We start from the raw sequence: 27,493 nt of genomic DNA on the forward strand, positions 1-27,493 counted from the left end.
CTCCAGTTGTTTCCCCAATTTCCTTTCAGTTGTCAGTGGTTCTGGGGAGATGCAGGAGCTCTCCCCTTCCTGGAGCAGAGCTTTCCTGTCTGAGCAGGGCAGGTCCAGCATGCTGGACAGCAGGGCTGGGATTTCCAGCTGGAGAATTCCCAGCAGCCCTGGCCAGCCCTGGCTCCATGTCACTGCACCTCAGCAGGGGCTGGGCTGGGCTGAGCAGTTCGTGTTGGAGCTGGTGATGTTAATTAAGAGGTAACGAGCGTGATGGAGATTTATTTTCAGGCTGTGTACTTGCAACTGATTATGCACAACTGGGAAATGGAAAATTGACTTCCTGCTCATTTTCCTGTCCTCTTCACAGCAACAGTTAATTATTGTGGTGGGCAACACTGCCCTGGATAGGCCTGGCAGGGAGCAGCTCTGCCTCACCTCCCTCCCTCCATCCCATACCCTGATCCAGGCAATCTTCCCCTTCCTTGTCTCCCTCACTCCCAGCCTGTGCAGCCTCAGGGAGAGGGAGGCTGATCGTGGCTGTGGGGATGTTGAAGCCTGGAAAAGCAGGGCTGTGGTCAGCCTGGCAGGCAGGCTGGGCAGCTCTGGGCTCAGCTCTGGGCACTGGGTGGGCAGTGCTGCCTGCCTGGCATCTCCTTCCCCAGCTGGAGCACAGGGCAGCTCCTGACAGGGTTCAGCAGGCTGCAGCTCTCTCCCTGTCCCCATCCTATGCCTCAGTTTCTCCTCTATCAGTGAGGGTGATATCCAGCAGGATGCTGGCACAGCCCAGACACCCAGAGCAGCAAATCCCCGAGCTGGGGGGCTTTGGGAAGAGCAGATTTCACTGCAGAGCCCTCTCTGTGCCACACAGAGATGAGCAGAGCCCTGTTTGACCAGCACAGCATCTCCTGGGGCTGCCAACACAGCCCCAGGACCTGCTCAGCTGCACACAAACCACACCAACTCCTCACGTCCCTGCTGGAATCCCACAGAATCACCCAGGATTTGTTATCGGGGAAGGAATCACTCAGGTTTTCCCTTTTTTGCTCAAATCTGAGTTACACCGACTGCTGCTGCAGCGGCCAAACTGCCGCACGCTCCAACCCAGCAGCTTTCCCTCTGAATTCTTGCAAAAGCAGCCCCTTCCCCTTCATGTTCACTCTCCCTAACCCAGCTCTGATCCACTCTGATTTTGAGTGGGAGTGATAATTGAGTGAGGCTGGTGGGGTTTGCTTTAGCCAGAGTTCATCCCTGTGCTGCAGCACTCTCTCCAGAAGCAGTGGCTCCAGTGGGCACAGGGTGCTCTGGTTTCCCACATCTGTGCAACGCGAGCCAGTCCTTGTCATGTTTTGCTCCATCTGGCTTTGCACACAGCCTGGCTCCCCATCTCCCTGCCTGGAGCCACTGGCTGCCTGCGTGCAGCAAACGGGGCTGTGCTGGGAACTGCCCTGGGCTGGCCTCTGCGCCCCACACTGCTCTCTGCAGGGACACAGACGATGCCAGAGGGGTGCAGCAGCTGCCTGGACAGGCAGGGAAGGGCTCTCCAGCCTGGCTGGCAGTGCCCCCCAGCCCCATCTGTGCCAGCCTCAGCCAGAGCAGACTGGGGGAGAACGGGCAGCACTGGGGGGCAGCTTTAACCCTTGAGCTCCAGGTGGCCTGCAAGCACAGCCCCACACGGCCCTCAGGCAGTGCCAGAGCCCAGCACAGCAGGCACCTCTAATGCTTTTGTAATCTGCTTTCTTGTCCGTGACTGTTCTCCCAGGAAAGGGAGGGGGAGGCATGATTAATTTTCATTAGCCTGGTAAATAATAAGCTTGTTTCCGCTAGTCTTGCCCTGTAATTAGGGCTCTGGTGCCAGGGCCCAGAGAAGGAAGCTGGGATTTGCTGGTGACTCATGGGAAGCTGGGCCAGTCTGGACATCCTGCCCTGGGCAGGAGAAGGGGAGAGGCTGGGACCCCTCGAGAGACAGAGCTTCCAGAGGGCACAGGAGCAAGGGACAGGGTCCTCTGAGGGCAGGGGGAAAAGGCCACCTTGGGAGAGGGAAAAATCTACCCAGGGAGAGAGAAAACCCCACCTAGGGAGAGGGAAAAACCCACCCAGGGAAAGAGAAAAACCCACCCAAGGAGAGGGAAAACCCATCCAAAAGCAGGCTATAAACCCATCCAAAAGCAGGCTATTATTCAAGGGAAGATGGAAGCAAATCTTTTGGCCCAGAGCTGGATCTTGCCATGAATGTAGGATGAGCTCAGGAGGAGTTCAGTGATGTGGAGTTGAGGAGGGGAAGGAGCACTGGGGCGTTTGCTCTGAATGTGGGGCTGGGTGAGTCAGAGGCAGCAGTGCCCAGGGGTGCAGAGCAGCAGGGAAACCCCTGCACCATGAACAATGGCAGCAATGTGAACTTGCTGCCCTGAGATCCCAGAGTCACAGAGCTAAGGGAGTTCAAAGGAGAAATGGAAAAGGCTGGAAAGGGTGTGGATGAGGAGAAATGGAAAAGGCTGGAAGGGGTGTGGATGAGGAGAAATGGAAAAGGCTGGAAGGGGTGTGGATGAGGAGGAATGGAAAAGGCTGGAAGGGATGTGGATGAGGAGGAATGGAAAAGGCTGGAAGGGGTGTGGATGAGGAGGATGGCCCTGCCTGCAGGGGAGCCTCAGGAACAAGCAATGTCCAGGATGCCACCAGCACAGGGCACCTCCAGGAATGGCTCCATCCCAGCAGCAAGGGGCTTCCCAAGGGCGAGCAGGAGCTGTGCCATGCTCTGCACGTGAGCCCAGCCCCAGAGCCTCCACGGGAGGAAGCTCCTGCCAAGGAATGAGCGCACAGCCCCATCAGGGAGCAGTGTTTTCCCAAGCCAGCAGATGCAGCGAAAACCCTCATTGAAAGAGCTGTTTGCTAAGGAAAAAACAACTGGCACGCTAATTAAAAGCGACTGATTAAAGGACTGAAAGGGAATTACTCATCGTAATCGTTAAAGGCAGCACCTGCAGAGCTCTCCCTGCTCTCAGAACACGAGCATCCTCCGCACTGCCGAGGGGACACGGCAGGGACACGGCAGGGACACGGCAGGGACAGGCAGGGACAGGCAGCTCTGCAGTGACGGAGCTGGGGCAGCCCCGATGGGCACGGCACGGCCCCTCCTCTGGCAGGCACCAGCGCTGCCCTGTGGCCAGCAGCCCGACCCTGTGGCCATCAGCCTGACCCTGTGGCCACCAACCCGACCCTGTGGCCACCAACCCAACTCTATGGCCATCAGCCTGAACCTGTGGCCACCAACCCGACGCTATGGCCATCAGCCTGAACCTGTGGCCACCAACCCAACCCTATGGCCACCAACCCGACCCTATGGCCACCAACCCGACCCTATGGCCATCAGCCTGACCCTGTGGCCACCAGCCTGATGCTGTGGCCATCAGCCTGACGCTATGGCCATCAGCCTGACCCTGTGGCCACCAGCCTGATGCTATGGCCATCAGCCTGACGCTATGGCCACCAACCCAACTCTATGACCATCAACCCGACCCTTTGGCCACCAACCCGATCCTGTGGCCACCAGCACTGCCCTGTGGCCACCAACCTGACCCTGTGGCAACCAACCCAACCCTATGCCATCAGCCCAACCCTGTGGCCACCAGCCCAACCCCACAGCCACCAGTGCTGCCCTGTGGCCACCAGCCTGACCCTATGGCCAGCAGCCTGAGCCCATGGCCACCAGCCTGACCCTAAGGCCATCAACCCAACCCTGTGGCCACCAGCCTGACCCTGTGGCCACCAGCCCTGTGCCTCCTGCGCACTGCCATGACCTGATGGCCGGCAGGCGGTGACATCGCTGTGACAGCAGCCAGAGCAGAGAGCCCAGCCCAGCCCAGCCCAGCCCAGAGCCCAGCCCAGCCCAGCCCAGCCCAGCCCAGCCCAGCCCAGAGCCCGGCCCTGCCCAGCCCAGAGCCCGGCCCTGCCCTGCTCTCCTGGCTCCATCCCTTGTGCCCAAGGTGCTGCTGTGGCCTCAGCGCAGGGCTCGGGCCCAGCTCAGAGCAGGGACCTGCTCCAGGCCCGTGGGTGCTGCAGCCTCTCCCAGGAGTCACACAGGAGCTTCTTTGTCCCTTCCCTGCCAGAGGCAGAGCAGGAACAAAGCTGAGGCTCCTCAGCAGGACTGCATGAGCGTGGGGCTTTGTGGCACCTGTGTGGTGTGTCTGACCCGGTTTAGGGGTTTTTTGCTGAATTTGGTGCGGCCATGTCAGGTTGTACCCAGCCTCAATGAGAGATGCTGCCCTTTGTCCCTGGCCAGCAGACAGGCAGTGTCAGGGACAGGGAGCAGGACAGATCCCTCAGGTGTTCCTGCACAGGAGAGCAGGGCAGCTCCCAGCAGGGCCAGGACACGGGGCATGGGCTGTGCTCTGTCCCCTGACCCCAGGCGGGAGCAGGACCCAGGGTTCCCTGGTGGGGACAGGCTGGGGACAGGCTGGGTGCCACAGGAGGTGGCTCTGAGCCAGCCCTTCTGGCCTTCTCCTCCCTCTGCAGCTCAGGCTGGCTGTCCCAGCCCGCTGTGCCCTGGCTGTGCCGCTCAGCCCAGGGCTGCAGAAGGAGCCAGCAGTGCCAGGGACAGTCCCTGGCTGGGTGTAGGGGCACCTGTGGCACTGGAAATAAGCCTTCCTTTGGCTTTGGGGCAGTGTGCCTCCATTCTTTTCCACAGTCACTCAGACTGGATATTAGGGGAAGTTTCTTCACAGCGAGGCACTGGCACAGCTGCCCAGGGCACTGGTGGAGTGCCATCCCTGGAAGTGTTAAAAACTGTGTGGATGTGGCACCTGGGGACGTGGGTTAGGGGTGGACCCGGCAGTGCTGGGTTAAGGGCTGCACTTGGGGATCTCAGAGGGATTTCCTGATTTTACTGACTCCCTGATTGTGTGACCATCCTCCCAGACACCCAGCTGCCATAAACTGAGTCCCTTTTCCAATAGGGCACTGTGACCCTGCTCCTCTGCCTTCCCTGGCTGAGGCAGGGTCTCCCTTTAGCCAGGATTCTGTACAGATGTGTCCAGCTGTTGAGCCACCGTGCCCTGCACATCCCTGGTGGCTGCAGTGCTCAGCACTGGTCTCTCCCACAGAAGGGAGCCTGTTTTCCCTGCAGATCACAGAGCTGCTGGCAGAGCAGCTGCCAGCCTGGGAAAGGCCCTGTGCATTCTTGCACTGTCTTCCTCTGCTGGAGCAGATCTGAGAGCTTTGCAGGTGGGTATGACTCAAAGTGCTGACCTTGCCTGCCGTGACATCTGATGTCCCCTGGCGCCCTCATTCCTCCCTGGAGTTGTTGATTTTAGCATTTGCTGGGTTTAACACTCCAATTATGTGACGCTCCCAGCCAGGATTCAGGAGCACAACTAGGTCAGATCCTTGTCCATGTGTGAGCAGAGTGTGTTATCAGGCTCCCTGGCATCGCTGGGAAGGCACTTAGGGAATTTCTTCTCTCCAAGTCCCTTGTCTGGACCAATTTTATTCTCCTCATTGTTATGTCACTCAGGTGCAGGCTCCAGTCCCTCCTGTTTGTTCTCCCTCACTGTTTCCTGTCCTGTGGTCTGTCCCACACCCCATGCCCTCGGGAAGCCTGTCCCAGTCCCTGCAGCCCCAGCCCCAGGTGTGCCCTGCCCTCTCCTGGGAGCTCCTGTCCCTGGGCTGTGGCCCCAGTGGGGAATCCCTGCTCACAATTCCAGGCTGCCCAGCTTACAGACACCCCTGATGGCCCTGGGGAGGGGACGTGCCACCCCTGGGTCCCTCAGCAGGAGCACTGTCCTCCCTGCTGGGGCACAGCTCTCTCAGTGCTGGGGAGAGGCTCAGCTCTGCTCCTTCCAGCTCCTTCCAGCTCCTTCCCCCGTTCCTGCCCTGGGGTCTCAGGGCTCTTTGCTGCTGTTCCCATGGCAAGGACAGGTAACCCCCACCCTCAGTGCCCTCCCCTGCTCCCAGCCAGGGCTGCTGGCCTGGCCACGCTCCCTTCTCACAGAATCCTCAGCTTGGAAAAGACCTTTGAGATCACCAAGTCCAGCCATCAACCTGGTCCCACCACAGGCACCCCTAAACCCCATCCCTGTGTGCCACATCCCAGTGGCTGCTGAGCACTTCCACACCTCCTCCCTGGGCAGCCCATTCCTGTGCCTGGCCCTCTTTCAGTGAAACTGTTTGGTCTAACACCTAATCTGAACCAGCTGAGCAGAGCAGAGTTTATCTCAGTGTTTATTTAGTAAATTGGTGGCGGCAAATTTAATACAAGACCTTAGCAGGAGGGAGGGTGATGTTTCTTTCAAATCAAACAGATTTCAGGCACTCAAAGTCACTCTCTGCAAAGTCTTCTTCCTTTAGGAGATGTCCCCAAGGTCTGGCAGGTTCCCCTGTGTATAAAGGAGTGCTACTGTCAGGTCCCCACTCTGTCCCCCAGGTTCCCCTCAGTTGACATTGATGTGGGGTTTGATCTCTAGGAGTTGTCAGGGTCGATCTTTTGCCTCAGCTTCTCGCTGACTTCAACCTCCATCTCCAGCAGGATCAGTGTGTGTTGTGCTTGTGCTCAGGACAGCCTCCTGCCAGGAGAGCAGGGACAGGAGCAGGAACAGCCCACTGCATGTGCTGTAACCTCATTTCCCTGCTGCCCTGCCCCAACAGGACCCTGCTGACGAGGCATCTGCGTGGGAGCCTTGGCCTTGGGGAGGGGAGCACCTTCCTCACAGCTCAGCAGGACTTCCCACCTCCCACCTTTGCTCCATTGTTCCCTCTGCTGTTTTCACACACACATTTTCCTTCCATGCCTCCTCAGAAGGATCTTAATCCTGCCTACCAATCTCCTGCCCTATGCTCAGCCCTGCCTCACCTGTGCTCTCCCCTCTCTCCAAGCAGCCCCTTGTCCTTCCCTGGAGGTGCTGCCCCCAAACATCCTCCATGGTGATTCTTTCTGGGATGCCCAAAGGAGCTCAATGCATTTGTTTTACCCAGAGAAATGGTGCAGAGATTACAAAAGCACACAAGTATTTATTTTCATGACTTCTCTTGCTGGATTTGCACACAATGGCATTATGGCCAGTTTCAGAAGGGTTGGCAATGTCTGTACCTGATCTTTGAGTCTGTAAATGCAAGTGTTGGAGAGGGTTCAGTCTGGGGACAGCAGCAGGAGGGGTGGCAGCAGCAGGAAGGGGTCCTTGCTCAGCCCCTTGCCATTGCTGGGCACCTGCCTGTGGGGCTGTGCCCTGCTCCTCACCCTTTCCCCCTGCCCCTGTGCCAGGCCTGCTCATGCCCCAGCCCTGCTGTGCTCGTGGGGTCCCTCAGGGACTCTCAGCCTTTGCACGGAGCTCTGGGTCCAGCTCTGGGCTGGCTGCCAGCTCCCTGTGCCTGTTCCCTGGAACGGAGGCTTCATCTCCTCTCAGGTTTACCCAAGCAGCCGTGGGTGGTTTGCTGAGGCTCGTCCAAATCTGGAGGAGAACAGGGAGGAGCAGGAGGTGACAGCCCAGCCTGGGAGGGTCCTCTCTTCTCAAAGGGACCATCCCAAGATGCTGCTGTTTGACTGTAACATTCCACAGGATTTTCCCTGGAATTAGATCCCAGCCCACCTGCACCTGCCCGGCTCTGGCCTTGCTGTGCCCTGGCTGTGAACACACCAGGGTGCCCTGGAGTGGCAGAGGGGGAAGGACCACCCTGCCCTCCTCATCTGCTCACTGGGCTGAAACCCCACTGCCTTCCTCAGGAGGCCCCAGCAGACTCTGATGCTCCATATTTCATCACCAACCTGCAGCCATCTCTGGGGTGGGACCTGGAGCATCAGATCATCCCTTCAAGGCCTTCTCCAGCCCCACAGAACCACCCAGGCTGCAGCAGGGCAGGCTGTGGCCTCCTCCCTTAGACCAAGAGGACAACAATCACCAGCTGATGCTCCAGTGAGGCTTGGCTGCAGAGCAGCTGAGACCCCATTCACCAAAATTGTCCTGAAGGGGCATCAGCTCATCAGCAAGGCACCCCTGAGCAGAGCAGGGTCCTGGATGGACCCTTGATGGCTTCCTCTGGCATCCTGTGCCCTCATTGCCTGGAAAACCAGGGCCCAGCTTGGCCCATGCTCCCCCACCCTGCCCTGAGCTTCCAGCCCCTCTCCTGTCCTCCCATGCAGCAGCTTCCATCCCACCCCTCACAGCCAGCCCTGAGCACCCTGCTGTGAGCAGGCCAGGGACAGAGGGACAATGGAGGCAGGGACAGGGGGACAATGGAGGCAGGGACAGAGGGACAATGGAGGCAGGAGAGGGGGACAGTGGAGAGAGGCACAGAGGGACAATGGAGGCAGGGACAGGGGGACAGTGGAGGCAGGGACAGAGGGACAATGGAGGCAGGGACAGGGGGACAATGGAGGCAGGGACAGAGGGACAATGGCCATGTCTGGGTGGAGGGAGGAGGAAAGGGGCGCTGGAGGTGTCTGCCTGGTTGGTAACATCGGGTGCTTTGGCTGCTGACACAATTGCTCATTTGCATTTCCTTGGGCGTTGATGCTGATATTAATTAAAAGCAATTATGGTGCCATTTTCTCTGTGCAAGAGCAGCATGCAAAGGGGAGAACAGTGCTCCACACCAAAATGCTTCTTGCTCCAGAGCTTCAATGACCTTTTTTAGTTGGAGGAACCTGCTGGGTGAGGGGAGGCCTGGCACCCAGGCCCTGCTTCTCCCACCCGTTGGATGTGCCAGGGGTGCCAGGATTGGCTGTTCCTGGGGGCCTGAGGCACCCTGAGGGTGCTGGTGACACACACAGACGTGATGGGTGCTGCCAGCTCTGGGCAGGCACTTCCACCCCAATGGCCACAGGGTGCTGGTGCTGGTGCTGGTGCCTGTGCAGCCAGGAGGGTGCTGGGCCATTCCCAGAAGGTGCTGCTGGCTCCATGGTGGCCATCAGTGGCTCTGGTGGTGCTGCCCTCCATGCCAGCACTGTGGCACTAGAGCAGGGCCCTGTCACACAGAGGGTGACAGAGACAGCTGGGTGCTGGCACTGGGGGCAGCACTGGCTGTGCTGGTGGCTCTGTGTCTGCACCATGGGCACAAACTCAACACAGCTCCCAGTGCTGGAATTCCCTTGCCATGGAGAGTTGTGAGAGGGCCGGGCAGTGCCAGTGCGGTGCCAGTGCAGTCCCTGGCACCTGGCCCTGCCACAGCCCATCCTGGCACACACAGAGTGGTGGCAGCCACCGCAGGGACACCCCCGAGCCTGGGAATGTCTGCCTCTGGCCTGGGAGGTGTCCCTTGGGCCACAGCAGAGGCCTGGGCTGGGTGAAGCCACCTGTGCCTCCCTCAGCCTCAGGCTCTGACCTCACAGCCCAGCAGCAGCAAGGCAGCCAGGAGAGAGGGGATGTTTGCTGCAGGAGGCAGGGGAGCTGTGGGGACACGTGGGAATGCCCTGCCTGGCTGTCCCAGGACATGTCCCTTTGCTTTGGCATTTCCCTCCCCAGTGCTGGGCCATAGTGGGAGGATGATGAGGGTTTGTACCCACTTTAGGAGGCCAGACTGCTGCTCTGCCCAGGCTCTCCATCCTTCTGTCTGCTGGGATATCCCCCTGAGGGCCTTGGAGTGAACACAGCCCTCTGCTCTCTGCCTGCTCTGTGCCTCCCCCTCTTCCTTGGCACAGGTTCTGGGAGGCTGCTGGCCTGTCTGAGGAGGGCACGGTGCCCAGCCAGGCACCCGGGCGGTGTGTGCCCCTCTGGCTGGCTGTGGCAGGGGCACAGCAGTGCCTCAGGAGCCCTGCAGTGCCCATCTCTCCATCCTGGGCACAAAGAGCTGCTGCTTCATCTCCGGCTTTGCTCATCCTCTGCATCACCGGGGGGAGTCAAGCCCAGCACCTGGATCTGGCTTTCCTAAAAGAATTGCTGAGATTGTCCTTGTCCCAGCCTTCCATCTGAGCCCAGAAACTGGGGTTCACCTGTTTTCACCCCTCTTTGAGCTCTCACAGACCTTCTCAAAGCCAGATGGCCTCCTCCACTCAAGTGGGAATGAAAAAACTGTCCTAGGAAGGCTAACTCCTGTTTTGGCTCCCATGGCTTTTCCAAGCCCCCCTTTCCCTGCAGCAGGGGCTGCCCAGTTTGCCCCAGCAGCTCCCAGTGCAGGACAGAGAGGCTGTGGGTGCTCACAATCAATGCAAACCCCAACAGCCCTGAGCAGATAACTCAGGCTGTGTTCTCTGTGGGGTTTTGGGGACACTAACAAATCTGGGGGGTTTCCTCAAATTTATTCAGCTGGTTTTTCACAGAGGGAGCATTTCTGCCGTGGTTTGCAGCGTGGTGGGGTGGCAGGGAAGGAGGAAGCAGCAGCTTTAGCTGCAGCACAGTTGCACCCAGTGACCAGGTGGGCGAGGCTGAGGGGGAGCTGCTGTGAGCAGCTGGAGGTGACAGTCAGAGCAGGTTCTGCTGTGCTGGGACACTGCAAGGGGAGCACCAGAGGAGCCATCTGCCACCCCAGGCAGGGGGATTGTCCCCAGGATTGTCCCTCCTGCCTCCCTGGGCTCGGGTCAAAGGGGACAGCCCAGAGGCGAGGCACAGAGGGTGACAGGTCCCCCTGCCCAGCTCAGTGGCTCCTGGCATGGTGAGTCCATGATAAACAAACAAGGGAAGGGAAGACAAAGAGCACTGTCCCACAAAGGGGCTGTGCCCAGGCCTGAGCCCCCAGCAAGGAGCATTTTGGATGTTCTCCTCCCCACCTGACTGATCCCAGCTCATCCTCTCAGTCCGTGTGACACCAGAGTGACACAGGACCCACTGCCACATCTTTCCCTGTCCTGTGGGCACTGCCTCTGCCTCCCCCTCTGCCATCTGCCCTTTGCTGGGCACAGCCTGGGATCAGGCAGAGCAGTCGAGTGTTTGCAGCTTTGGGCTGTGGGATGTTTGTCAGGGAGATGAACTCTGACCACAGGGATCACAGACACCTCTCTGACCCCTGGGAGGACACGGCCCCCTTGCTCTCTGCCCTGCAGGTCTTCATGAGGGACAGCCCTGGAGCCCAGAGGGACACACGGTGCTCAGGATGCTGAGTCTGGCCCAGTGCTGAGCCCAGCGAGCTGAGAGGTACGGGATGGACCAGGGTGGCTTTGGGATGGACCCGGGTGGCTTTGGGATGGACCTGGGGTGGCTTTGGGATGGTCCTGGGGTGGCTTTGGGGTGGCCCTGGGGTGGCTTTGGGATGGTCCTGGGGTGGCTTTGGGGATGGTCACAGGGTAGGTTTGGGGATGGCCCTAGGGTGACTTTGGGGATGATCCCCAAAGTGGCTTTGGAATGGCCCCAGAGTGGCTTTGGGGATGATCCTGGCGTGGCTTTGGGATGGCTCCATGTTGGTTTTGAGGATAGCCCCAGAGTGGCTTTGGGGATGGCCCCAGGGTGGCTTTGGAATGGCCCAAGTGTGGCTTTGGGGATGGCTCCAAAGTGGCCTTGGGGACAGCCCTGAGGTGCCTTTGGGATGGCCCCAGATGCCTTTGGGATGGCCCCAGGTGCCTTTGGCACTCCCAAGGGCCCGGGGGGCACAGCCCCAGCTCTGTGCGTGCCCAAGGGCAGTGGAGCTCCTGCAGGGGCAGCCTGGGGCAAGAAAGCTGGAGGGTGATTCAATGACAGCCCTCCCTCCGTCGGCTGGCGGATCCTGCGCCACGCCCCACAAAATAAAGTTCTGAAATGTGCTGCCCATCGCCATGGTAACGGCACGCCTCCGCCTGACCCACTTTGAGACAAAGGAAATGTTCCGAGCTCCGAGCGCTGCGCACGGCCCAGCCCGGCCCCGCAGGGAGGGCACCGGGAGCTGCTGCCTCTTCCTCCTGCTCCTCTGCACCCCGGGACCCTCGGGCTACAGGAGCTGCTTTGTGGGAGGCACTGAGCAAAGCCGGTGCCAAGAGCATCTCCAGGCTGCATCCCGAACGCAGGCAGGGCCCTGCCTGGCTTCCTGAGCAGATTTAGGGAGCGGGAACCTCTGCCCTGGAGCACAGGAGGGCCCTTGCTCAGCTGGTGGAGCAGCAGTGACAGCCACAGCCTTTCAGAGCATCCTGTAACAACTCTGCCACACACATTGAGGGCAAGGAGACGGAGAATCGTGGAGTGAGCTGAGCTGGAAGGGACCCACAAGGATCATCGATCCAACTGAGACCCTGCACAGCCACCTCGACAGTCCCAGCCTGTGCCTGGCAGCGCTGGCCAAACACTCCTTGGGGAGCAGCCTGGGGCCGTGCCCATTCCCTGGGGAGCCTGGGCAGTGCCAGCACCCTCCGGATGAGGAACCTTTCCCTGATGTCCAGCCTGAGCCTGCCCTGGCCCAGCTCCAGCCATTCCCTGTCCTGTCCCTGGTCACACAGAGCAGAGCTCAGCACCTTCCCCCAGTGGAGACTCCCATGAGGTTTGACCTCAGTCTCCTCCTCTCCAGGTTGAAGTTCCTCCTCCTCAGCGTGGTCTTCGTGGTCTTCGTGCCCTGGGAGGGGCACTGGGCCATGGCCCTGGGGCTGCTGATGGCTCTGGCAGCACAGAGGGCCCAGATGGGGCCTGGGCAGATCCCAGCACGGGAGGCCAAGCAGAGTCTCTGCCTTGCCTGGGCCCAAGTTCTCAGTGCAGGGTTGGACACCTCCACCCTGGGAGCCAGCACAGAGGCAGCTCAAGGGCAGCCGTGGACAGGACTTTGCATTGAGGGCTCTGCATCCCACACTCGCTCCATGGGGGCTGTGCAGACACTCCCTCACCCCCTCCAGACCCCTTGAGCACCACTGGCCAGAACAGGTCAGCTTTGGGCCAGGATGTTCTCATTAGCTGCTCTTCCAGCCAAGCTGGAACATGCCCCATGTGGTCAGCAGCCTGTGCCCCGAGTGCTCTGCAAGGCAGCAGAGGCTGCACATGGGGTTCAAAGGCAACAATCCAGCTCCTGCCCTGGCCCTTCCCCTCCAGCCACCTCATCAGCTGTCCTGCTCCCTTCCTGAAAATTCCCTTCCTTATCTGTCTCATTTGTCTCATTTGACCTACTTAATGCTTTGCATTTCCTGATTCAGAGCAAATCCCGTCTCACGGAGAACTTTGAGAAACTTCTATTTAGGGACCGACAAATAGGTTGCAGAATTTCTGGGGTTTTGTTCCCTGGAGAGTTGCTTATATTACCAGTGACATCTGCATGGAAATAAGTTCTCTGTCTCTCTCAGGAGTTCATCTGCTCCTCCAGCTTAGACAACACCTGAAGTCAAAAAATCTTTGGCATATCACAGCCTTTGACTTTCACAGCATTTGGTTTTGCTGGTAGATTAAAAAAAGCAAACAAACAACCAAAAAAAAAAAAAAAGAGGTAGCAATTAGAGTTTTTAAGATAAATTACTCTTTGTCATTTTGGGATGGTGCCAGTCACATCATATCCTCTCATCACCCCAGCTGGCACCAGTGGGCAGAGACAACCTTGGCCTGAAGAACAAGCAGGAGACCACTGTTCAGCTGTCACGGGGCCTCAGGAGCTGTGTGTAGATGCCACATTCAAAGGGCACCAGCCAGGTATTCCCACATGAGGAGGGATGTGGGGAAATCCTTCCCCAGGGAGGCAGCTGAGGGATCAGACAGCCAAGCCCAGGCTGGCACTGGCTGTTTCCCTGCCTGGCAGGGTGAGGATGGGCAGGGTGAGCTCTGGACACCCTCAGGCACTGGGCAGCCCCACTGAGGACTCCCTGTCCCCTAAGCAGGACCCCAAAAGGTGACACACTTGGCTCGCTGGAAGCCGCCGTCCCCTCCATTGCTGTGCCTGGCTCCCTGGTGGCACTGTCACCCTGGGTGGCACTAACTCCTCTCAGGAGCCCCTGCCTCCATCAGGACGGGCAGTGCTCTCTGCTGCCCATCCCTGGGCACGGCTCTGCCCAGCATCCCGGCAGCAGCGTGGCGGGAGGGGGCTCTGTTGTGTAAGGAATTGTTCCAGCTATTTTTATCGGCCACGATCAGATTGTGAACTCTGAATCATCATTAATGCAGGGCTCTGGCAGGCAGCGGCCCCAGCAGCACATCCAGAGCTCCTGCTAATTCAGGGAACGCTGGGCTCGGCGTGGGCAGGCCCACGTCACCTGCAGCACAGCTCGCAGATCCCTGCAGCAGGAGAGGGAGGCATTTTCCCCCTGCAGGTGGCAAATCACCTCCCCGGATTGCAGCCCTGTTTACCGTGCTGCTGGCTCCAGGTACAAAAGGCAGCCCTGTGTGTGCAGCCAGCCTGGATGGCTGGGCTGAGATGTGCAGCTCTGGGGGAGCTGATGGGCAGAGGGCAGGACAGGCTGAGCCCAAGGGTGCCCTCAGCCCCATCAGCCCAGCTGGCCTCCTCCTGGAGGTGTGTGCTCTGGGCAGACCTTTCACAGGCTGCTGCATCTCCTGGGCATGACCCCAGTGGCTCCCAGCCCTTTCTGACCAGCCCTGCCTCAGCAGTACATGGAATCAGGGAACCAGAGAATTCTGGAATGGTTTGGGTAGGAAGGGACCTTGAAGCCATCCAGTCCCACCCCCTGCCATGGCAGGGACACCTCCCACTGTCCCAGGCTGCTCCAGCCCCATCCAGCCTGGCCTTGGGCATTCCAGGGATCCAGGGGCAGCCACAGCTGCTCTGGGCACCTGTGCCAGGGCCTCAGTTCCACCAGGAGAGCTCTTCAAGTGCCCTTTTCTGGGCCAAGGCATCACCCAGCCATGGCTGCATCAGCAGAGCAGGGTGGCCAGGGAGGGAACAGGGAGTCCTTGTGTGGCCTGTGTGTGCCAAGGGCAGGGGCAGAGGCAGCAGGGAGGCAGCACAGAGCTGCCCTGGAGGGTGAAATGAGCCCCCAGCCCAGCACGCCCTGGTTCTGCAGCAGCCCTGTAACACCCAGGGCACCCCAGTCACAGGTACAGGTACACCCCCCACAGCCCGTACACCTGGGCAGCCACCAAGTGTCACACACCCCTGTGTCACACACAGCAGTGTCACACAGACCCCTGTGTCACACACAGCACTGTGTCACACACAGCACAGTGTCACACACAGCAGTGTCACACACAGCAGTGTCACACACAGCACTGTCACACACACGGCACTGTCACACACAGCACTGTCACACATGGCACTGTGTCACACACAGCACTGTGTCACACACAGCAGTGTCACACACAGCACTGTCACACACAGCACTGTCACACACAGCACTGTGTCATACACACAGCTCTGTGTCACACACAGCAGTGTCACACACAGCCCTGTGTCACACACAGCACTGTCACACATGGCACTGTCACACACACCCCTGTGTCAAACACAGCACTGTCACACACAGCACTGTGTCACACACAGCACTGTCACACACAGCACTGTGTCACACACAGCACTGTCACACACAGCACTGTCACACACAGCACTGTGTCATACACACAGCTCTGTGTCACACATGGCACTGTGTCACACACAGCACTGTGTCACACATGGCACTGTGTGACACACCCCTGTGTCACACACACAGCACTGTGTCACACACAGCACTGTGTCACACACACCCCTGTGTCACACACAGCACTGTGTCACACACACAGCACTGTGTCACACACACCCCTGTGTCACACACAGCACTGTGTCACACATGGCACTGTGTCACACACACCCCTGTGTCACACACACAGCACTGTGTCACACACACAGCACAGTGTCACACACAGCACTGTGTCACACATGGCACTGTGTCACACACCCCTGTGTCACACACACAGCACTGTGTCACACACAGCACTGTGTCACACACAGCAGTGTCACACACAGCACAGTGTCACACACAGCAGTGTCACACACAGCAGTGTCACACACAGCACTGTGTCACACACAGCAGTGTCACACACAGCACAGTGTCACACATGGCACAGTGTCACACACAGCACTGTGTCACACACAGCAGTGTCACACACAGCACAGTGTCACACACAGCAGTGTCACACACAGCAGTGTCACACACAGCACTGTGTCACACACAGCAGTGTCACACACAGCACAGTGTCACACATGGCACAGTGTCACACACAGCACTGTGTCACACACGCCCCGCAGCCACACAGAACTGGATGTGCCCCATGGAAGCAGTGAGGTTGGAAGAGGCCTCCATGGAGCCTGACCATTGACCCAGCACTGCCACCTTCACCACCACACCGTGTGCCCAAGTGCCACAGCCACACCCCTGTGGGACACTTCTGGCTACAACATGCACATAGAAGGAGCAGAAATGTGGGGGAGTGTGGTGTGCTCTCAGAGCTCCCTGGGTCTGGCAGCCTTGGTGAGAGGGACTGAGCCCTGCCCAGGGCCTCTGCCATGGTTTGGGCTGGCACACGCCAGCCAGCTGCAAAGAGAGATCCTGGGGCAGAGGGGAGCAGAGAGCAGTGGGGTGAGGCTGTGAGAGGGCAGGGAGTCTGCCCCATTCTCTGCCTCCTCTGTGCCCTCAGGTAAGCTGGTCTAAGGTGGATTTGCAACACTGAGGACAATAGAAATAGAGCAGCATCCCCTGAAAGCCATGTCCACCCCAGGAGCTGAGGAGGGGGCATGGTGGGCAGTGGCATTGCCCAATTCCCCCGTGGTGCAGGGCCCCAGCTGATCACAGAAGCTGATCACAGCCTGTGGTGCCTGGAGACCCACTCCTGGCAGTGTCCAGGGCAAGTTGGTTGGGGCTTGGAGCAACCTTCCAGCTCCAGTGCAAAGTGTCCCTGCCCATGGCAGGGGGTGGCACTGGATGGACTTTAAGGTCCCTCCACCCCAAACCGCTCAGGAATTCTGTTCTGTGGTTCCAGGCCCTGCCTGGTGTCTGGAGCTGCTGGAGGTGCTGGGGTTGGGTGCAGCCCACCCAAAGGTGCAGGCTGTGAACCAGGCCCAAGCAGCTGCCTCTGGCTGGGCTCTGGTGCACACAAAAGTGCCATAAATCAGCTCAAGTCAGGTCAGTGCCTCCCCTCTAAACATCAGCAAAGCCGCTGGGAAGAGCAAGGGCAGTCCTGAGGAAACGGACTGAGGGGAACAGAGGTAATGGGGTGAAACCAGTCCCTTCCATGGGCTCAGGGGTCCTGTCCTGGCCCTGGCAGCCCCTGCTGGGACCCTCTGCTGGACAGATCTTCTCCTGCAGTGACCCTGGTGTCCCCTCTGCAGTGCAGGGCTGACCACCCCTGCTGGGGTGCCTGCCTCAGGGCAGGGTGACACAGCAGGGACACTGGAGACAGCCCCTGACAGTTTGTGAGCTGCAGGATCTTGGATTTGGGAGATGTAGTTTCAAGCTTTTTCCATTCTTCCAAATCTAAAAGATGGTGGGGAAGATCTTGCTGGACTGTTCCCTTCCCTGTCTCAACAAAGTGCCAAGGATTGCAGAGAGTGATTGAAATGTAGGAAAACAGTTTAATCCACCTTAGAGGGAGGCCAGCTGCCAGAGGAGGCAGCAAAGACACCATGGTGGGCACTGGGACGTGCCCCCAGCAGGGATGCACTTCACACCTCCCCTGCTGCCAAGGGAAGGGATCCTGGGGCAGGCAGGACAGGCTGCAGGATCACACCTGGAACAGGCAGGACAGGCTGCAGGATCACACCTGGAACAGGACAGAACAGGCTGCAGGATCACACCTGGAGAAGGTAGGACAGGCTGCAGGATCACACCTGGAGCAGGACAGGACAGGCTGCAGGATCACACCTGGAGCAGGCCAGGCTGCAGGATCACACCTGGAGCAGGACAGGCCAGGCTGCAGGATCACACCTGGAGCAGGCAGGGCAGGACAGGCTGCAGGATCACACCTGGAGCAGGACAGGACAGGCTGCAGGATCACACCTGGAGCAGGCCAGGCTGCAGGATCACACCTGGAGCAGGCAGGACAGGCTGCAGGATCACACCTGGGGCAGGCAGGACAGGCTGCAGGATCACACCTGGAGCAGGACAGGACAGGCTGCAGGATCACACCTGGGGCAGGCAGGACAGGCTGCAGGATCACACCTGGAGCAGGACAGGCTGCAGGATCACACCTGGGGCAGGCAGGACAGGCTGCAGGATCACACCTGGGGCAGGACAGGACAGGCTGCAGGATCACACCTGGAGCAGGCAGGACAGGCTGCAGGATCACACCTGGAACAGGGCAGGACAGGCTGCAGGATCACACCTGGAGCAGGCAGGGCAGGACAGGCTGCAGGATCACACCTGGGACAGGCAGGACAGGCTGCAGGATCACACCTGGAGCAGGCAGGGCAGGACAGGCTGCAGGGCAGGCAGGACAGGCTGCAGGATCACACCTGGGGCAGCCCCACAGCAGAAGGGAGCACTGAACTCTGCCACACAGCAGTGAGTGCCCACCCCTGGCAGGGGTAAACAAGTCTGGGAGAGAGGGAGCTCCCTGCCCTCCCCTGCTCCCACCTTCCCACCCTTTCTGCTCCTGCCCCTCCAAAACCTTCTCTTCTCTCCTTTCCCACTCATCCCCAGCCCCTCAGGGTTTCCTCCCTGCCCCTCTGCCTCTCCAGCCCCTGGAGCCAGCCTGGCCCTGGCCCTCCTGCTCCTCCTGGGCACAGCAGACCTTCACTGCGTGCATTGATCTGCATTGCTTCATTCCATTTCATGTCCCCACTTCCTTTGATTCCTAAGGCAGTTTGGGTTTATCTGGAGCCCAGTGAGCACAAGGCAGTCATGAGCTGCCTTAGGAGGAGATTCCTGCTTCAAATATCACCTGCTCTCAGAAGGCAAAGATCTATTTACTGTCAATACCCAGAGCCATCCCTTTGCAATCAAATCAGGTGTGGAGTCTCCTCAGGGTTCCTGTGGTGGTTCCTGGGAGCCTGGTTCCACAGCATCCCTCGGAGCAGGAGGGCCCTGGGCACAAGGGAAGGATTTCACTGGGATTTACTGGGGGAAAGAGGGGAGGGAGAGTGGCTGTGGCAGGCAGAGCTGGGCCTGGCAGGGGTTCAGGGAGGATCTGAGCTTCTGCCTCCTGCAGGGCTTCTGTCCAAGGTGTGCAGGTGGAGCTTGGCCATCCAAAGCCATCTGGAATTCAGATCAATAGCTCAGCCTGGAGCCTGTCCTACACCCCATCCTTCCCTTCTGCCTGGAGGGTTCCTCTGGGAACATCACCTGGGGCTCTCTGTGGGCACTGTGGGCGCCAGCTGGCTCAGCCTGAGCCTTCCTGCTGGCACCCCCAGCCAGCACCACCCCACATCCACCAGCCCAGTGGGTCCCATGGGCAGGGGACTCCAGGGAGCTGATGCTGCTGGAGAGCACAGCGGGAATTAGGATTGCACCCACAGGGGCATTAGGATTGCACCCACAGGGGAATTAGGATTGCACCCACAGGGGCATTAGCATTGCACCCACAGGGGAATTAGGATTGCACCCACAGGGGCATTAGGATTGCATCCACAGGGGAATTAGGATTGCACCCACAGGGGAATTAGGATTGCATCCACAGGGGAATTAGGATTGCACCCACAGGGTCCAGAAGCAGCTGGGCCCCAGTCAAGGCTAAGGCTGCATTTGGTGTTTGGGCAGACAGTTCAAGTTTGGTGTCAACTCTTCCCAGCTCAGGCCATGTCCCCATCCCCAAAATGCCAGGGCACTGTCTATGCTGGGGAGAGGGGCCAATCTTCACTCCCAGAGCAGCACAGCCCAGCAGGGGCAGGGCACAGCGTGGAGCAGGAGGAAAGGAAAGGAGCAGCCGTGGGGCAGGGCCCGGGCCAGGAGCAGCCCCATGGCCCTGATGCCCAGGGAGCAGCGCTGGGAAGTTGCCAGGGTGCAGGAGCAGTGGGCAGTGCCCAGGGCTCTGAGGTCACCTGGGCAGGACCCTCAGAGCAGGCTCAGGGGAGGGGGCTGGGGTCTCCATTGGAGCAGGGTGGGAAGCACAGGCTGTTCTCACTGCAGCTTCACAAAGCCCAGCTTGGCTCTGCCAACCCACTGGGAGTGACGGAGTTAAATGGAGACTGCAAAGCCCATCAAGCCGTGGAATAAATTCCACTTCTTTTTCTTTTTGTGCTTCCAAACAATTATTTAAAGCTCTGGCTGCTTTTCATTATTAATGCATTTTTCCCTGAGTGAGGAAGACAAGCCTGTGGATTCCTGCCACCCTGCAGTGGTCACTCCACTCCTTTGCTGGCCTGGCTGCACGTGGGGGACAAGTTCCTGGAGACTGGAGACCCATTCATGGCTGAAAGGGAGAAGGCAGGAGCACAGACTGCCACCTGTGCTCCTCACAGGGACATACCCTCTGCATGTGTTAAAAGTCACTCTCTCTTTTTTGGGCAACACTCAAACTAAACCAAAAAGGAACTAAGAAACTAAGCTAAAATGTAACAGGAAATAAGAGTTCATTTATACACTATGTGGTTTTAAGTTGGTTTTGAGTATGGAAAATCAACTTATTGATTGACAGCTCAATGCATATAAATGTTCATTGATTTTTCTTTTAAGCAAACCCAAAAGGTTTGTCATTTTCCCCTGCATGACACAGTAAAGATGAGGATCCCTCTGAACCAAGCAGGATGGGGCAAGACCACTGGGGAGATGTTCAGTGAGGATCCCTCAGGGGATCCCTGTGTCCCAGCTGCCATCCCACCACCCACAGGGATTCTGTACCTGCTGAAAGGAAGGGACCAACCCCAGCCCCTCACTGTGGCAGAGGGGACAGAGGGGCTGGCTGGGAGAGTGGCACAGGTGACACAGCTCCCCAGGAGTGGGGCAGCCCAGCAGGAATAATTGTCTGAGCAGCCAACAGATTCTCAGGTCAGGCTCTGAGTGCTCAGAAACACCTCAGCTCTTATGGAGCTACTGACACACTGTGCTCCAGGGCAGAACCTGCCAGGAAGGCAGCACTGGCTGCAGAGGAGGTGTTTGCCATGGTGTCACATCAGCACAGCTGTGGGAGCTGTGCCAGCCCTGGGATCCATCCCCTGGGAACACCTGGGAACACCAGGCACCCTGCAAAGCTGGGCTGCTCGGCTCCACACTGGCTGGGCTCAGCAGGACCTGCTGGGCTCTGACAGCAGGCTTTCCTCCCAGCTGAGCAGATGGACAGAACAGGGATCTGCTGGCAGTGCCTCTGTCACGCTGTCCAAACCCACATGCAGCAGCAGCGCAGCAGCAGCAGTGCTGTTGAGCAGCCTGTGGCTGGGCACTGAGGCACACGAGCGCTGCAGCTGCAGTGGGAACGTGAATCCTGCCCCTCCTCTGCTGGGCCTGCTCTCTCCAGCCCCTGGCCTCACATCCCTTCTCCTCCCCTCCTGCCTCTCCATCCTGCTTCTCTCCCTTGTCCCTTAACCATGGTGGCATTTGCTTTCAGAGGGGGACAGAGATGTGCCCCCAGTGAGGAGTGGGCCGCCAGAGGGGTTCACAGCGCTCTCTCAACATCTGCTCTCTTCCTCCAGCTGCAGGGAGGTCTGCGAGGGCTCTGCCACACCGTCCCTGAGCCATGGTCTAGGAAGCACCGGGACCATGAAGGGCTTAGGAGACAACAGAAGCCGCCATCTCTCCGAAAACCTGGACTCCCCTCAAGACTCTCTTTATGCCCCCCAGGACAGGAACCCTTATCTCCTCAGCCCCACCGACTCCTTCACCATGGATCCCCGATTCCCAGCCCAGAACACCGTCCACGGCGACTGTCTCCTGCCGCTCAACAACCAGATCTCCAACAGCAGCACCTTCCCCCGCATCCATTACAACTCCCACTTCGAGGTCCCGGATGAAAACCCTTTTCCGAGCCATGCCCAAGCCACAAAGATCAACCGCCTGCCTGCCAACCTCCTCGACCAGTTTGAGAAGCAGCTGCCCATCCACAGGGACGGCTTCAGCACGCTGCAGTTCCAGCGCAGCGACGCCAAGCACCGCAGCGAGAGCCCGGGCCGCATCCGGCACCTGGTGCACTCCGTGCAGAAGCTCTTCGCCAAGTCCCAGTCCCTGGAGGGCCCCGCCAAGGGCAACGTGAACGGGAAGAAGGGGGCAGATGACACCAAGCAAAACCGGAGGAGCAAGAGCAAGGACCGGGCCAAGACCTCCGAGCCCAAGCGCAGGACCAGGTCCAACATCTCGGGCTGGTGGAGCTCCGATGACAACCTGGACAGCGACACCTGCAGCTACCGCAACCCCATGGGGCTGATGACGCTGGGCCGGCAGCCCGACCACAGCCAGCCAAAGTACTTCATGCACGCCTACAACACCATCAGCGAGCACATGCTGAAATCCTCCAAGAGCAATAACGACCTCAAGGTCACCCCTTGCACCAATATCCCCATCAACAACGACTCCAACTACATCAAGCGGGGCTCCTGGTCCACGCTGACGCTCAGCCATGCCCGGGAGGTGTGCCAGAAGGCCTCCGCCACCATCGACAAAGCCTTGCTCAAATCCAAGTCCTGCCACCAGGACCTGGCCTACCACTACCTGCAGGTGGGTGCCATGGGGGAATCCGGGGTGCTCCGTGCAGGGAGAGCACAGGAGCTCAGGGACATCCTCTCGGTGGGCACCCGTGTGACCTTATCCAACATCTCCACATGGTTCAGCTGCCACCTCAGGTCACACTGCCAGGAGAGGGCTGGGGCGGGCCCTGGGAACAGACCCCTACTCCTCCTGCAGGGACACTGATGCTAATGGGGTCCATCTCCCACAGCTGTCCCAGCATGTCCCTGTGAAGGGGTCATGCCAGCCCACCCACTCTGCTGGGTGTGATCCCATTCCCTGCAGGCCTCCCACATGTCCCCACTGCCTGCCCAGGCCCTGCAGGTGCTAGGGGCACTCCTGGGCAGGTGGGGACATAGCTGCCCCATGTGGCTGTTTCCCCTGAGTGCCCACATGGCCGGGAACGCTGAGGAGCCACGTCTCACCGGGCACAGCCCCCAGGCCCCACGGAGCCCCCTGTGCCCGAAGATCAGCAGCCCTGACTAACGCTCCCCCCTTATCTCCGCGCATCCCAGGACGCGCCGGCGTGCCCGGCCAGCCCTGCCCTGCCCAGCTTCCCCGGAGCACTGGTAGGAGCCCAGCGGGCAGGGTGGGCACAGGGCAGTGCCAGCCCCGCTTGCATGGCCTGCATGGCTGATGCTGCTTTGAAACCCTGGCACCTGCAGCTCCAGCTCTGCAGCAGCTCCGAAAGCGGCGCTGGAGCGGCGTGAACCTGGTTGTGCCCTAGAGAGGAATGAAGGCAAATAAGCCAGGCCTGGGTGGGGGGAGAAGGGGACCAGCCTGTGCATGTAAATCTCTAGCATCCTTTTAATGCAGAGGTGCCAGGGGCTTAGAGGCTTTAAAAACTGATGAATTATTGAAGCACACTCAGCTTCCAATACCTCGCTGGCCATGGCTGCAAATCAAATTTCCAAGGGACTGAACTGACTGCATCAGGAACACCAGCAGGGAAAATGATCTTGGCCTGGTTTCTTTTTCTTTCCCCTGCTCCTTCCCGTTAAGCATTTGAGGTTCAAGAGCTGCAGGCAAGCAGCTGTTCCCTCAGGCTGCGGCACCGAGCCCAGCAGGCCGCCGCACAGCCCTGGGCTCCGGGTGCAGGGCTGCCCCGCTCCTTGCCCCCATGTAACGCCTCCGTTTCTCGACAGCCTGCCGCAGGGCTGTGGGCCCAGCTGGGCGGCACGGGCCTGGCCAGCAGCTGGGCAGCGCCACCGCTCGGCCGGGAGGACACGGCCGCCCCGCAGGGCTGCGACCCGCGGCCCCTCAGCCCCGCGCCGACCGACGCAGGCAGCGCCCAGGTAGGGATCTGCTCGGAGCAGGAGCTTCTGCCCAGCTCCTCCTGCTCTGATCCTCCTGGCACCGCTGCCCAGGGGCTCAGCCTGCGCCACCGGACTCGGAGCGGGCAGGGAGCGGCCGACAGCCACGAGTGGCGTGGCAGGAGGGACACAGGGGACACCAGGGTGTGACAACGTCCCTAGTGCTGGGGCAAGCCCTGTGCTCCGTTCACCTCTGGTTCATCTCCAGAGCAGGACCTCGGGCACCCAGTCCCAAAACCATGATGTCTGGTGTCCCCACAAGCTGACAGGGCACAGGTGCTTGGGCTCACCTTGTCCCCAGGTGTCCAATGCCAGCCCCAAAGATCAGGACACAGGGCTCAGGGACCTCACGGGAGGATGGGGCCATTGTATCCCAGCCCCTCCTTGGCACAGGAGAGGCGATGGAGAGGTCACCTCTGGAGCCTGTGTGTGTGGGGAATGTCCTTTTGCAAGGCCACATGTCCCCTGTCACACCTGGGGACAGGGTGAGGAACAGCAAGGATCTGCTTTCCCAGTGCCTGGGGGACACAGGGCCCTGCCCTGCTGCAGAGGGCACTGCTGCCAGGCAGAAATGCCCACTGGGTGCCAGAGGTGCAGGGACACAAGGGAGGGCAGGAATGGGATGGGGACAAACAGGGCAGCTCAGCCCCTGAGAGAATTCACCTCTCCTGCCCCATTTGAAAGGTCCTTTGGGGGTATTTTGGGGATTCATCAGCAACTGTTGGGGGTCCATGTGATGTTTCCAGGCCCTGGAAACATCCATAGCCAGATGTTGTAGCTGGTGATTGCCCAGCCCCAGGTCCAGCCCTGTCCCATCAGGGTGGGGAACTCTTGGATCAGTCCCTAGGATGACACAGCTCCATCCTCAGAGCACAGTCCCCAAGGAGGGAGGCTGTGCTCCACATCCCCGGTCCCCCTGTCCCCATGAGCCCCTTGGGCAGCTGAGAGTACAAGGAAAGAGGCTGAGGAGCTCCTTGGAGTGGGAGATGGCTCAGGCAGGAGTGAGCAGGAGCTGTGGATCCGCAGACAGCACTGAAGTGAGTGAGGCAGCGTGGTGGCTCAGAGGGGACAGTCCCCATTGACCTGATGCATCATCCAGACCAGCCTCCCCAAGCCCACCTACAGCCAGACCACCCCAGAGCTTCCTTAACCCCCAGGAGCCCTGAAAATAATTCATCACCCAGAGGGGGTGGCCTGAGCAGTGCCAGTGCTGAGTGCCTCACGCCAGCCCCACCGAGCTGCTGTGGAGCAGGAGCACAGCCCGGGCCCTTCCCGAGGGTGCCCTGCCAGAGGGACAGCCTGGCTGCAGCTTGCTGTTCGAGGGCATGGCTGAGCCTGTGGGACAGCATGAGGGACAGGGAGCAGCGCTGTGCCCGCAGCAGTGCAGCCTGTGCATGGCCCTGCAGCCCTGCAGCGCTCAGCAGGGCTTCTGTGCTGCATGTCCGTGTGTGCATGGCAGAGCTGGCACTTGTGTGATGGAAACTCTGTTTGCTCCTGCAGTCTCTCCCCCTGCCCTGCCCCGAGAGGAGGGAGCGCTGCAGCTCCTGCCAGAGCCCAGCTGGGCGGCTCCCCTTCCCCTTCCCCCTGCCCCTGCTCTGTCAGGGCTCCAGGGACTGCGGGTGCCCCAGGGGAACCTCCCCCGTGGCCCTTCCCTCATGGCAGGAGAGCAGCACAGGCAGACGGGGCTGCTGAACGGGGACTGTGCAGCACCCGGTGACAGTGCAGGGTGGTGGCACACCCGGTGACAGTGCAGGGTGGTGGCAGCACCAGTGACAGTGCAGGGTGGTGGCACACCAGGTGACAGTGCCGTGGTGGCAGCAGAGCCCAGCCCCAGGGGTGGACACATGCCTGGATCCCACACCCCTGCACCACATGGACCACGACTGAGCCCAAGGAAGGACCCACATCCTGCAGCCCCATAAAGTCTCTGCACCTGGGCATCCTCTTGCTCCCCCTCCTTCCACAGCAGCCAAAGCACAACGGGCAGAGCCAAGGCCACACCTGGCAGAGCAGCAGGAACAGCAGCAGGGCCCCACCAGCTGTGAGGAGCTGCTCTGTGCCCGGCCTGGGTGCCCTCACCCCACTTGGGCATGGCACAGTCTGTGCCCAGAGCCCCGGGTGTCACCTGCCAGGAGCTCTGCTGCCACCGAGGGGCTGCACTGGCCACTGGCAGGTCTGTCCTTGATCACAGCAGCCACTCTGGCTGTCACCCCATGGCAGAGCTGCACTCTGCAGGACAGGCTCCTCACATCCTCCTGCACAGAAGCACCCAGAGGACCCCAAACAGCACCCAAAGGACCCCAAACAGCACCCAAAGGACTTGCACTGCTTTGGCAGGGCCCTGAGGGCACCTGCTTGTCCCTGCAGGTGTGACACTCAGGAATCACTTGTCCTGCTCTCTATCCCACAGGAGCTGTGGCACCTGTGGAGATGCTCCAAAGTGGGGCAGTGGATTCAGGGCTGCCCTCCCAAGCATCTTCCTTCCCTTGAATTCTGAGCTGGGATGCAGAGCACCTTGAGACCAGCTCTGTGCCCTGCTGCCTTGCCAAGGCACAGAGCATAGGAGAGGCAGGGAAAGCAGGATTAAGGCAGCTTGGTGAGGGCCAGGCACTGTTGGGATGCCCCAGGGAGGCTGTTCCTGGGAGAGGGAAGGTCCCAGTGGGACAGGCAGTGCTGGGGCTGCACCAGCAGAGAGAGAGGCACTGGAACTGCCTTTGTGCCCAGGGAGCCCAAGGCCAGGGGGCAAATGCAGCAGCCATGGCAGAACTGAGCAGCCCCAGCCTGTGCCCTCGAGCAGTGGCAGCAGAACAGCTGTGGGACCCTGAGGTCTGAGAGCCCCCACTGTCCTGGGCTGGGCTCAGCACCCCTCACTGCCCCACACCATCCAGCACTGGCCCTGCACAGGCTGGATGCCCTCACCAGCCCTGCCTGCCCCTCTTCAGCCCTTCCTGCCCTCTCCTGCCCCTTCTGCCCCTCTCCAGCCCCTCCTGCCCCTCTCCAGCCCCTCCTGCCCCTCTCCAGCCCCTCGTGCCCCTCTCCAGCCCTTCCTGCCCCTCACCAGCCCTTCCTGCCCTCACCAGCCCTTCCTGCCCCTCTCCAGCCCTTCCTGCCCCTCACCAGCCCCTCGTGCCCCTCACCAGCCCTTCCTGCCCTCACCAGCCCTTCCTGCCCCTCTCCAGCCCTTCCTGCCCCTTACCAGCCCTTCCTGCCCCTCACCAGCCCTTCCTGCCCTCTCCAGCCCTGCCTGCCCTCTCCAGCCCTTCCTGCCTTCACCAGCCCTTCCTGCCCTCACCAGCCCTTCCTGCCCCTCTCCAGCCCCTCCTGCCCCTCTCCAGCCCTTCCTGCCCCTCTCCAGCCCTTCCTGCCCCTCACCAGCCCTTCCTGCCCTCTCCAGCCCTGCCTGCCCTCTCCAGCCCTTCCTGCCCTCTCCAGCCCTGCCTGCCCTCTCCAGCCCTTCCTGCCCTCACCAGCCCTTCCTGCCCTCACCAGCCCTTCCTGCCCCTCTCCAGCCCTTCCTGCCCCTCTCCAGCCCCTCCTGCCCCTCTCCAGCCCTTCCTGCCCCTCACCAGCCCTTCCTGCCCCTCACCAGCCCTTCCTGCCTTCACCAGCCCTTCCTGCCCTCTCCTGCCCCTCCTGCCCCTCTCCAGCCCTTCCTGCCCCTCTCCAGCCCTTCCTGCCCTCTCCTGCCCTTCCTGCCCCTCTCCAGCCCTTCCTGCCCCTCTCCAGCCCCTCCTGCCCCTCTCCAGCCCATGCTGGCCCAGACCCCACAGGCAGGAGGTGCAGCTCAGCCTGAGGAGAAGGCAGTAAAATGCGGTCTGCAGTC

At 60.1% G+C, this 27,493-nt stretch overlaps 1 protein-coding gene across 5 annotated transcripts in view; it reads left to right on the forward strand.

Moving 5' to 3' along the window:
• Positions 1 to 27,493, forward strand: part of DLGAP4 (DLG associated protein 4) — a 174,005-nt gene that overhangs the window by 89,626 nt on the left and 56,886 nt on the right. For 2 of the 5 annotated variants that reach the window (XM_058036412.1, XM_058036414.1), the window contains exons 2-4: positions 10,952 to 11,042; positions 21,331 to 22,348; positions 22,873 to 22,926. In XM_058036412.1, coding sequence (XP_057892395.1) covers positions 21,398 to 22,348; positions 22,873 to 22,926 — 1,005 coding nt within the window. In that variant the 5' untranslated portion in view covers positions 10,952 to 11,042; positions 21,331 to 21,397. The remainder of the gene's footprint in view (positions 1 to 10,951; positions 11,043 to 21,330; positions 22,349 to 22,872; positions 22,927 to 27,493) is intronic. The other 3 variants (XM_058036415.1, XM_058036416.1, XM_058036413.1) reach the window with 2 other exon arrangements.

This window comes from Melospiza georgiana, chromosome 17, assembly GCF_028018845.1.
Source record: "Melospiza georgiana isolate bMelGeo1 chromosome 17, bMelGeo1.pri, whole genome shotgun sequence".
NCBI classification, from domain to species: Eukaryota; Metazoa; Chordata; class Aves; order Passeriformes; family Passerellidae; genus Melospiza; species Melospiza georgiana.